The sequence below is a fragment of the Berghia stephanieae genome, chromosome 4, assembly GCF_034508935.2.
Source record: "Berghia stephanieae isolate SIO BIC M18660-M18661 chromosome 4, UCSD_Bste_1.3, whole genome shotgun sequence".
In the NCBI taxonomy this organism is placed as follows: domain Eukaryota; kingdom Metazoa; phylum Mollusca; class Gastropoda; order Nudibranchia; family Aeolidiidae; genus Berghia; species Berghia stephanieae.
Window position 1 is genome coordinate 66241067 of NC_088363.1, and position 12318 is coordinate 66253384.

At 36.9% G+C, this 12318-nt stretch overlaps 1 protein-coding gene across 1 annotated transcript; it reads right to left on the reverse strand.

Moving 5' to 3' along the window:
- Positions 1-4106: 4106 nt before the first annotated feature.
- LOC144971053 (microsomal glutathione S-transferase 2-like) lies at positions 4107-10610 on the reverse strand. Its single transcript, XM_078911386.1, has 6 exons — positions 10524-10610; positions 9072-9162; positions 8425-8524; positions 6891-6961; positions 6024-6105; positions 4107-5711 (listed from the first exon to the last, which is right to left on the reverse strand). The coding sequence occupies exons 2-6, from the start codon at positions 9139-9141 to the stop codon at positions 5564-5566; spliced, it is 471 nt and encodes a 156-aa protein (XP_078767512.1). The 5' UTR covers positions 9142-9162; positions 10524-10610; the 3' UTR covers positions 4107-5563.
- Between the last annotated feature and the right edge of the window lie 1708 nt (positions 10611-12318).

Sequence of the window (12318 nt, forward strand, 5' to 3'; positions counted from 1 at the left end):
TTTCAAAGTTGACTGATAGTTATACAAAAGAGATAAACTGTAAAACAAGGAATGTAGAAAAATCAGCCAAAGCTTTCACAAAATCAATCATGAAAGCTGCAAAAGAATCAATCCCCAGAGGATCAAGAAAGGACTACTGTCCAGGATGGACTGAAAAATTAGGAAGTCTCAACAGCCAAGTCACCGAACACAGAAAAAAAGCAGAGAGAGAGCCAAATGATGAGAATATGGAAATTTACAAAGAGGCTGAAAAAACTCTCAGGAAAGAAACAATAAAAGCAAAACAGGAAGCATGGCATGAAAAAAACCAAACAACTTGACTACGACAGAGACGGAAGAAAGTTATGGAACCTAACCAAAGCTCGAGGTGGACAAGAAAACAGATATGCTGCACCATCAGTAGAAGATGATCAGGGGAGGATTCTCAACAAAAAACAAGCAGCAAACTGTTTTATGAAGCAGTACTCAAGTGTTGGGAGTATACAGATTAGAAAAGAACGAAAACGAGAAGTCCACAAAGAATTGAGAAAACACAAGGATACACCCAAAGAATCCACAGATGATGTCATGTTCAGTTCGATTAAAAAAGAAGAAGTAGAAATTGCCTTGAAATCTCTAAAAACGAACAAATCACCAGGTCCAGATGATGTTACTAATGACATGTTGAAACACCTAGGAACCCTCACAAAGAGGAAAATGAAACAACTGTTCAATGCAAGTTGGAAACAGGGTAAACTTCCGCTCAAATGGAAACAGGCAACCATGATACCAATAAAGAAGGATGGCAAGCCAAAAAATAAACCCGAAAGCTACCGACCAATAAGTTTGACAAGCTGCTTGGGTAAACTGATGGAGAGAATTGTTAATCGCCGTCTCCAATGGTATTTAGAAAGCAATAAGTTGATATCAGATGAACAGGCTGGTTTCAGACAATTTCGCTGCACAGAGAACCAGATAACATACATCTCGCAGCTGATCGAAAATGGTTACCAAGAAAGAAAAAAAACACACAGTCACAGTTTGGGTGGATATGGAAAAGGCATTTGACAAAGTCTGGACAAAAGGACTACTTCTCAAACTTAAGAAAGCCAACGTTTCACACAACAAGTTTGCATGGATTAAAGATTACCTCACAAATCGAAAAGCAAGAGTCCAATCTCAAAACTCTAAAAGCAAGCTAACGAACATGACAAATGGAGTACCACAAGGCGGGGTTCTCTCACCAACCCTCTTTGTCGTTTTTATCAATGACATCTGCGAAACCAAATGACCTTGCACTGATATGCACTGAAAGAAATATTGGTACTGCAAAGGCCAGGATACAGATGACTCTTGATGCTTTGAGCAAATGGACAAAAGACTGGGGTATGAGAGTAAATGCTGATAAAACCACATACACAACATTCAGCTTATCAACCAAAAAGCAATCTATGCGATTAACTTTGGATGGAAAGATTCTGAGAGAAGACCTTATGCCTAAGTATCTAGGAGTGAAATTTGACCCTCGACTCACTTGGAAACATCAAATAGATGAAAGTCAACAGAAAGGGTACAAGAGAATGCAGCTTCTCCGAAAACTTGCTGGAACGCAATGGGGAGCAAACTCAAACGTCCTGAAGAAGACATATCTTGGATATGTAAGACCTGCAATAGACTATGACATATCGGCATGGGGAACGTGCTCACGGGCTCAATTTCAAAAGGTTGAAAAAGTCCAAAACCAATGCCTACGCGTGATCACTGGAGCAATGAAAACAACACCAATTCACCAGATGGAAACCCACACAGGAATAAAACCTCTCAAAGAACAACGAAATTTTAAAATAATGACACAATTCTCAAAGATAAAATTCATGGAATCCCAACCACTGCATCCAAGTACAATGGAAAAGAAAGAGAATCGACTCAAAAGGGAAAACTTCATCGCCTTGGGACAAAAACTAGAGAGCAAATATAAAGTGACACCAAAGGAAGATATTGCCCAAATCAATGTCCCAAATCTCAAACCACCACCGTGGAAAAAGAAACAAAAATCCATAACCATCAACAAGAAAAACATTCGAAGCAATAATGACAATGCTGAAACCCTAAAGATGATCGATAAAAAATACCCAATGACCAACTGGATAAGAGTTTATACAGATGGCTCAGTTTCCGGCCCCCTCGTGAATGGAGGTGCTGGTGCACTCATACACTGGACAGATAAAACAGAAACAAAAATATCTGTATCAGTGGGTTCAATGTGCACAAGTACTAAAACTGAAGAAAAAGCCATCCTCAATGCAACAAAAGAACTATCCAGAGATCACAGAATATACGGGGAAAATGTGATTTACTTGACAGACTCTGATGATGCTCTCCGGTCTATTGAAAATTAACAGGACTCTGAAGCCGCACACACTGTGGAGGCCCTTGAGGGCTTATCTGATAAAACAGGAAAAATTGTGCTGCAGTGGATTCCAAGTCATGTAGGTATATACGGAAATGAAATTGCCGATCAACTGGCCAAAGAAGGAGCCCAAAAGGAACAACCGAAGTCGTCAATCACTTACCATCAGCAAAAGAAAATAATAAAGCTAAAAATAGACAAAGAAAGGAATGACACACACCTGGAGCACAACAAGCAGGATCCAATCCATGCCATTCAGCGAAGTAGCCAAGTCACTCTATTCCGCCTCCGAACAGGACACAATAGACTAAGAGGACATATGTTTACAAAGCTAGGTATTGGAACAACCCCATGTGGAACCGACCATGAAACCACTTTACATGTGCTTATGGATTGCCCATTATACAACGTGCAACGTTCGAACCACTGGGTCACCCCTACAACACTCAACACAAACCTCTATGGTGAGGCTGAGGACCTAAAGCGGACCACAGACTTCATAGCAGATATCGGACTGCAGCCATAGATGTCCATCAGAGGAACGAAGAAGAAGAAGAAGAAGAAGAAGGTATCAAACATAAGTTTGTAAATTTCCCTCTGATTAAGAATCAGAGGCTTTAAAAAAGCAACAAAATACCCCTCTGAATCTGAGCCCAAGACAGCAAAAATTGAAAAACATTGACCACTTTTGTTTTTAAGGCCACGCCTTCTGACCTTAGAACAAGTGAAAAAATTAAGACAGCTAATAGTTGGGAAGGCCTGTCATCCGCTGGTAGGATCCCTTGTAATTTCGTCACAAATGTTCTGAGCCGAATGTTCTCCATTATGCTAAATCAATATTCAAACCAAAGTCGAGGATGGAACATGTGTAGAGGTTTTAAATTGGAACCCTCAGGGCCACATAAAGGTTGGAAGACAAAAGGAAACATGGAGACAATTGGACACAAGGTGGAGAGAGAGAGAGAGAGACCCAACCAAGGAAGATGGCCCTGAAACGGGTGCACTGGAAGAGCAACAGGGACCAAGGGGATGTGTAGTCTTGTGGTATGACACTCGCTTTTGGATCGGAAGGTCCTGAGTTCGAGCCTCGCTTGGCGCATAGTTGAGTCCTTGGAAAAGACTCTTTACTCACATTCTCTCACCGTACTCAGGTGTAAAATGAGTACCTGGCTGCCAACAGTGTTGTCTCTGTCAAAAAATTGTAATATCGACTAACAGGCATCATGTCTCGTTCTACATGTTACGTGTTGATGTTGGTCAGGGACCCTTTGTAAAGCGCTTTGAGCACATTTAGTGGAAATTGTGCTACATAAAGATCATTTTTTTTTTAAAAATTAGGTTTAGCTAAAAAAAAACAATTTAGAAGACTCGGCAAGTGGCGTCTTGAATATTAGTGCTTCAGCTGACCATGTCTAATGGGTGCATCAGTAGTTCATTTGATAAAGCATCAGACTGGATGGCAAATTACTCAAGTTTCAAAGTGCTATTTGTGTAAACATCCCTCTACTCAATATTTATCACTCAGCAGGGAATTAGTTATATAGTTGGGTCTGACTTAGAGACCTAGTGAGAAGTACTTTGTATGTAATATACTAGTCACCCATGGGGTAGCAAGTAATCATAACTGTCAATTTCACACTATGAAAATCAGGATTACAAAGGAAAACGTAAATGACTAATTCGTTGTTACAAATGAAAGTAACAAGTAAAACATAGAGTTGTTTAATATCTGTTTATTTTGATGAAAATAAATATTTATGAATCTTTTAAAGTAGTCCTTCAGAGCCATTAGGCCATCCCGATAACTCAGGTGGTAGAGCACTCACTTCGCACGAAAAGGGACCGAGATCAATCCCTGTTGAAGTCGATATTTTTCCGACTCCCCTGTCCACCGAGCAGTGATTGGGTAGCTGAGACTGTTAGATCTGGTGGAAAGTATGTAATCGACTAGCATCCTATCCAAAGGGTAGCAAGCAAACTCCGGCTCCATGGCCCTAATAGCCCTATAAGTCTACTTTTTTCAGAACCATTAGGCCAATGGAGCCAGAGTTTATCCCGGCTTCTACAACATGAAACGAACAAAAGCATTGCTTTTTACCTTTTAGATAGAACTCTTCACCAGATCAAACAGACTGAATCACTGCTGGGTGGACAGCGGGATCAGAGAAAAATCTTGACTTCGTCCAGGATCTATGTCAGTCCCTTTCTGTGTGTGAAGTGAGTGCTCTTACAACTGAACTGCCAAGACCCCCATATGAATATTTCAACATAAGTATTAGACTGTCTGGTAAAAACTCTCATAAAAAACTATGACACAATTCATAAATAACAAAAGCACTTTGGGTAAAACAAAGATTTCTTCATTGGTAGGACTGAGAAATGGGAATAAGTAAGAAAGTAAGTAAGTAATTTGTTTCTTATACGCTCTTTTTTAATTTTTTTTTTGATTGCTTTGTTCAGAAAAAAAAGTGAATTTTTAAAGCGCCAATTAATTGCAGTGGGGAAAAGTAAGTGTACAATTTAATATAGAATCATGAATTATTCTTAAAATTATACATAAACGGATCACATTAAAATTTTGCACGATACTTATCCTACTGTGTGATATGCACTTCATGCACTAATGTTTTTAAAAGTATTGCTAACTTCTTTTTTAGGCACAAGAAATAACATGATTTAGGGTAGAAAATGATGTGGTGAATATAAATTTAAATTCAAATAATACTACAAGGATGTTTAGGAGGGACGGAGATTGAAATGTTTGCTGTCCAAAAGTGTTCTAAGCACCAAGGGCTAAAAAAATCCCCCACCCACAAATGCCACCTCTATTTTTTTTAAAGAGAAAATAAAGATATAATCTTGATGCCAGAAATTGACAGAGTTAAATAGCTATGAACACAGATGACAGCTTTGTTTATCTCGCATTTGATATTCCCATAGTTTTTGGTTTGTTTTTAAAAATTATATTTTTAACTTCACCAACGCAAAAATTTAAAACAAAAACAAAAAAACAACAAATTATCGAATGAAGAGGCCTTAAGTATTTCACTAAAAAGACAATATATATATATATATATTTTGTAAAATTGTTATCCAACTACAAGAGTAACAAAAACAGTAACTATTTATTTATTCATTAACACTACAAATAGGTATTTATGGCCACCAAACTCCTCAGTTGGATAGAGAAGGAATGTTTCTGACGATCAGTTCCCGCAGATCTACATTGCCATAGTGACGTACGGCTTTGTGTCCAATACCAATAAAGCACATCAGAAAGAGAGCTTTCAGGAACTTCAGACTCAGATGAAAGCCTGGAACTCTGGAATAAAGGAGGAACATGGGATACAAATGCTAAGGTGGTCAGTTATATATTTTGCGAATTGATTATTTTATATTCCGAACTGCAGAAGCTGTGTTTGAATGAATATAAAACCTTGGACATATCTGGAGTCGACTCTCAACCCCTCTGACCTCGTTGTATTACGGACCAACAGTAATTGAAGATAACTTTGGTTAATATTTTTTATGAAATTTAGAAGAGATAATTGCCAAAGGTACCAAACCTTTAAAAAAGGAAAATAATTGAAAACATAATCATATCAATTACATACGTCATGTCATTTGCACACACCTTTTTTCAGCATCCTCTGTATAGCCCTTGAAATACTTTTGTCTCCCGTAAAGATAACCAAAGTAAGCAAGGGATGCTGGCACTGTAGAAATTGAAAGGAAATATTTTTTTAAAAAGTGTAGTACAAAGTATTGGAGTGTCTAAAATATGTATTTAAGTACAAATTAAAACAAAATGTCTTTCGAAAATAAAATCAAAATAATGAAAAGATATGTATGGAGAAGGCCTAATGATTAAATATGAGAGATAGATAGATAGATAGATAGATAGATAGATAGATAGATAGAGAGAGAGAGAGAGAGAGAGAGAGAGAGAGAGAGAGAGAGAGAGAGAAGAGAGAGAGAGGAGAGAAGAGAGAGATGAGAAGATAGAGGAAGAGATGAGGGAGAGAGAGAAAGAGATATATATATATATAGAGAGAGAGAAAAGAATAAGTCATTTTCCTGATGAAATTTTAAATTCAAGGTAGCTGAAAATGTCTATGGGTCTATCTTTGGCCGAGCAAACTAATACCTCTTTCCTTTGAAAGAAGGAGGAGAGCAAATTTTCAATCACCATTTTTGTATTCCCGGTTTCATCTTCCTCATGATTGCAGAAGTATAAGAATCGTTAAGATATAAGGGACTCTCTCTCTCTCTCTCTCTCTCACTCTCTCACTCTCTCTCTCTCTCTCTCACTCTCTCTCTCTCCCTCCCTCTCTCTCTCTCTTTATCTATCGATCTATCTATATATCTACTTATCTTACAATCAATTTCCTTTCACCTTATTTGTTCAACTTTACAATATGAACGAATAATTAATAACAGCACAAGCAATTATGCATATGGTTGTTTACTTTTGACAATCAAATATTGATATAAAATTTACCTGGGTGAAAAAAACCTGAAGCAACCCATAAGCCAGCCATTGACACTGGGAAAAACTCAACTGTATTTTGCCTGCATAAAAAAAAAGAGGAATATGAAAAAAAATTAATAAAACTTTCAACTAACAAAATCTTAACATGGTATAGCATTGCTGTTCTGCTTGATCCATCTAATTAATATTATATCCACTGACAGACTCATTGCCTCTTCTATTGTTAATACTATTTTCATCTTAATCTTGTAAGAGACTCGTTCTGAGATACACACAAAAAACAAACAGTGGTTTTATATTTGTGTTGTATCAATCAATAGCATCATCATCATCCTCAGCAGCATAAAATTAATTAATTAATTAATTGAGCTTTTTTATATAGCGCAATATCCATTAAATGCGCTCAGAGCGCTTTACAAGGGGTCCCTGGTCCATCAGCAACACTTAAGACGAGACATGATGCCTGTTAGGCAATATTACAATCTTTTTCAGACAGAAGACAACGCTGTTAACGGCTAGGTACTCATTTTACACCTGAGTATGGTAAGATAATGTGATTAAAGAGCCTTTTCCAAGGACTCAACTGTGCGCCGAGAGAGGCTCGAACAATATAACACATTATCCACTGGCTCCACCTCATACAAGTCTCATTCAGTCAGCTAACTTTTGTGGAGTGTATCAGTGTCAAGTGGAGATGGTGTGAGTTTGGATAATGAGAAAGCCTAAACTATTGTATACTTAAAATTAACCCATTCCCATATTAGGCATTTAGATCTGGAAGCAAGAATGTTAAGATTTTAGAGGACAAATAAGGAAGAAAAAATCTGTTCCTGTCCTGCAGACTTTTCCAAACGTTTCAAAGTTCTGAATTACGGAGATTGTAGCTTGTTTTAGTAACATGAATACAATTCAGAATATAAGAAGAATGGAAGAACATAATGTAACAATGAGATTTTCCTCTAATTATTTTATTAGATACTCTAAAAACATCTAAAAGCAATCAGAATGGAATATTCACAATTTACTCTGTAAGATACATTAAACAATGTCTGACGACTTTCTCATGAAATGGGAGTAGCAATAAATGTGTAAAATCAAAGTTCTCAATTTTTCATTGAAATAGAAAGAAGAGGAAGACAAAGAAAAAGTAGAATGTTTATCAAGGATACAAATTAATTAAAGATTTTCTTTTCTTAGAGGTTCCCTCAGGCATGCCAGTTGAGACTGAATTCTAACTCATAAAGGTACATATCACATGTAAAGCATCCTTTTTATACTGTAACTGTGCTTAAAATGTTTTATAACACCTATGTCTAAAAGCCAGGTATTTATTGACACATGAATGAATGTAGCTTCACTTGAACTTGAACTTGAAGACTGAACTCTGGAGGCAAAAAGGACAAACACTTAACCTATGCACATCAATGTAGCAAAAATGATCGTCTTGGCACTGATATACAATTCTATTTTAAACTGGATAGCATATATATTGTTAAATTTATAAAATATTTACTGAAAACAATATATCAGAAGCATTACTCACTGAGCCCTAAAAGTTCTGATAAATTCCGGGGGTCCATCTGTGTTTGGTGGTTTGACCCCATGTTTCATTCTTGAAGCACCCACAGCCCTTGCTGTCATTCCTGTGAAAATAAAGTGTCAGTCACAAATTATTTCATTCCGTACAGTTTTTTGGTCTTGTGTTATAACATTCACTTTTACTGTCAGACCAATAGGTCCCTGATTTGAGTCCCGTTTTTTTGGCGGAGCAAAGTTGAGTCCTTGGAAAAGGCTCTTTACTCAAATATTCTCAAAGCACTCATGTGTCCATCACTTAACAGCTTTGTCTGTCAAAAAAAAGTGTAATAGAGCCTCATATGTGTTATATCTCGTCACACATTTTAGTGGTACTGGTGGCTTGGGTCTCTTTGTAAAGAAGTGAGTACATTTCATGGATACTGTGTTGTATTAAAAGTTTCAAAAACAAAACAAAAAGAAGAAATAAGAAAACTCAAACTCAGTTAAGCAAAACTCAGGAACATTAAAAAAAAATCGTGCCTAATTGTCAAGAACTGTAGCAATCCCTTCAGAATATTATACAGTATCCGATTAAAGGATAAGTCACATATTGTAAAAAGGTCATAAATTAAACAGAGAACATACATGAAAAATTTAAATTGTAACAATTACCAAATTGGTGGAATCCAGCAAGGGTGGCCAGTCCTGTGATAGCGTACTTGTCCAACCAATTTTCTCCCATTATAATGCTTTTGTAGTTTGTCTGAGAGGAAGGGTTTCAAAAAATATATGCAGTGTACAGAGATGTGACATTTAATCATATTAATGATGTCTAAATACAAATGTATGCGTATGCGTTTACTTGCACATGTCTGTGTGTTTGTGTGTGTGTGTGTGTGTGTGTGTTTGTGCATGCACATGTTGAAAAATGACAACTGATCCACAGCCCATACATACAGTTCCGTTTTTCATTAGCAGTATGCTATGTTGAGGTAGCAAATGAAATTGAACAATTTTTCGGATATGTAACAATAACAGTAAATGACTGAGTCAGTCAGTTGATTGGAGAAGAGGAATCACACCCTATCCATTCCAATCCATACTGTTGCAGCTTCAATACTGAAGATAGATGCAAATTATATAACACGTAGACAATTGAGATTTTGCCTTATGATAACTTGAGGATTAATTATTGCACTGTCAAATTCAACAGACATTGTTTCAAAGGAAAATGGAGAGAAATAAGAAAAAGAATAAGGAGGAGGAGGAGGAGGAGAGAAGGAGGAGGAGGAGGAGGAAGAAAAGAAGAAGAAGAAGAAGAAGAAGAAGAAGAAGAAGAAGAAGAAGAAGAAGAAGAAGAAGAAGAAGAAGAAGAAGAAGAAGAAGAAGAAGAAGAAGAAGAAGAAGGAGAAGAAGAAGAAGAAGAAGAAAAGAAGAAGAAAAGGAGGCGGGGGAGCAGGAAGAGTTCCACTGTTACTGACACAAGAGATATTGTAATTGTAGTGTATAATCTGTTATCCAAGCAATCATCATGTCTCTGTCCAACTATGTAATATCAATGATCAATAACAATGGCTGGTGAAGAGAGATGGGGATGTGGGTACCAAAAGGGCACCTTTGACTTGAAAATGTGACTTCAAACTGATATAATAAAATGAATAATTTATTTAAGTCCATTTGCTTTCATAAAAAAAAAAAATCATTACAATGCATGTTTTATTGAGAACTGTAGAGACGAGAGAGCTTTATTCTTGTTCCACTTCAATGGTTCCGGTTATCAAGGATTGCATGACATCCAAATCGCCATCCTTCAGTTCTGACCACTTAACAACATGGGAAATGCAGTGATGCAGAACTAAGACAGTACTCGTTGAAGTTGAATGCTAATAAGGACAGATCCCTTGGCCTTGCCCTACATCTGTGAGGTCTAGCAAAGTCATAGAAGTCAGATTCAGATCTCACATGCCCCCTCTACTTCTACTCTACTTGACGACCAGCTTGGTCAGGAGAATGAGGTGAAGTGAGATTAGCTGAATATATCAAGAAAATTGCCACGAATGGCTCGCTAGTGGCATTGCTGACCCAGCGATGTCTTCATATAAGTTTATGAATATTTCTTCTTACTATAATTTAGTCTGGATACGTCCCAAACTTTGAGGCAACTCGCAGTTCCAAACTCCAGTTTATTTTGACTGGGGTCAGAGTTCAGAGGCCAAAGGTAAAAAGGAGTTGGGAAGGGATCCAATCATTTTACCAGCGGTCAGTTCGAAATCGAACTTAACTATCGATTTTAAATAAGTACTGATCGATAATAAGTATTATGTGACTAATGTGGAGCCGCCCTGATACAACAAAGATTTAGAAACTCAATCTGTGGTGCGAATACTAAGAGTGCAGATTGCAATACCTAGCAATCATCATCGTCCAGTAAAGTGCAAACTGAAAATTAGACCCAAATGTTTGAAGAAGGCGAATTATGCATATGCCCAATTGGTCTGTTAATTCAAGCTGAAAATATGAAATAACATTGCCAGGAATAGTCTAGAACAATTTGAAAACATTACTGAGTCAGATTATATCGATCTGTATTGGAATCAAGTAGCAAATTGTTTAATAGAGCAGTAAAGTTAGGTGCCCCAAACGTAAACAAAGGTCGAGAAGCACATGGCAAACCACATGTTCCTGTCTTGACAGCTCACGTTCCAATGTAAATAATAGAAAGAAAATAACCTTTAAAATTTGGCTGTTAGGTGGCAAAAGAAACACATATTCATAAATACTCGATCATGCATCAATAATGTCTAGATATGGATATTTTATGGAACAAAAGGTAAAATTTTCTAAAATTTATCAAAAGTTACAGTCTATCTATTTTTAGACCAGAGCAAATTATTGCGCTGGTGTGAACAAAACGAGAATTATTCGGAGCCTGATTTTCATAATAATTTAGCCTTATATTATTATTTCTGCAACTGTTAGATTTTATGTAAACATATTTTCAATACTGAAAGTTATTGCCTACATCTCAAACTACAAAATTGGGAGACCTATATTGTGCGTAAATTATTCCGGTCCCTAACGGAAATCACTAGCAACTTGTTATTGTTTACGTTTGGGGCACCTAACTTTACTGCTCTATAGAATCCATACAGGAAAATATACCAAAGAAAACGTGAAAAATCAAAAGGGGATGGCAACCTTATATTGGACAGGATGGAGGATAGAGGAAAATTGTTGCAAAACAGTGTAGAATACAAAGAGTTTGACAGGTGTATAAAAATGTGGGAGTCCCGATAGCTCAGTTGGTAGAGCACTTGCTTCACAATCAAAGAAACCGAGATCAATCCCGGGTGCAGCCAAGATTTTTTTCTGACCCTCCTGTCCAGTGATTGGGTAGCTGAATCTGTCAGATCTGGTGGAGAGTACTTTGCGATAGACTAGTGTCCTATCAAAGGGTAGCAAGCAATTGCCGGGAAAAACCCAGGCTCCATGGGCCTAATGGCTCTGAAGGACTATAATATAGTATAGCATAGTATAATAAATGTATAAAAGCAAAAGAAGATTATATGTAGAAGAGGAATGTGACAAAATTGAAAGATTAAAACCGACCAACGTCAAACTATTCTATCAATATATTTCCAAACAAACGGGAGAACAAAGGAAGAACAGTAGTAGAATTAGCAAAGATGCAAACGGAAACATTCTGTTGAACACAAAAGATGTTATACTACACTAGAAAGAATATGTGAAAGATCTTTATAAGGACAGCAGCAGAAATCAAAGAAAAAGTAATGGTGCTGACAATGACCAAAATGAAGATATAACGGGCCAACCAATATTGAGAGAGAAAGTATGTTTGTTTTAGTTTTTAAGGCGCTTGCAACACATTTAGGTCATTTCGTAAAAAACACATACACAA

Coding starts and splice junctions, on each gene's coding strand:
- LOC144971053 (XM_078911386.1), bottom strand. CDS start 9,141: ATGGGAGAAAATTGGTTGGACAAGTACGCTATCACAGGACTGGCCACC. Junction 8,525..9,071: donor TGCTGGATTCCACCAATTTG/GTAATTGTTACA, acceptor TTATTTTCACAG/GAATGACAGCAAGGGCTGTG. Junction 6,106..6,890: donor TTCAGGTTTTTTTCACCCAG/GTAAATTTTATA, acceptor CAATTTCTACAG/TGCCAGCATCCCTTGCTTAC.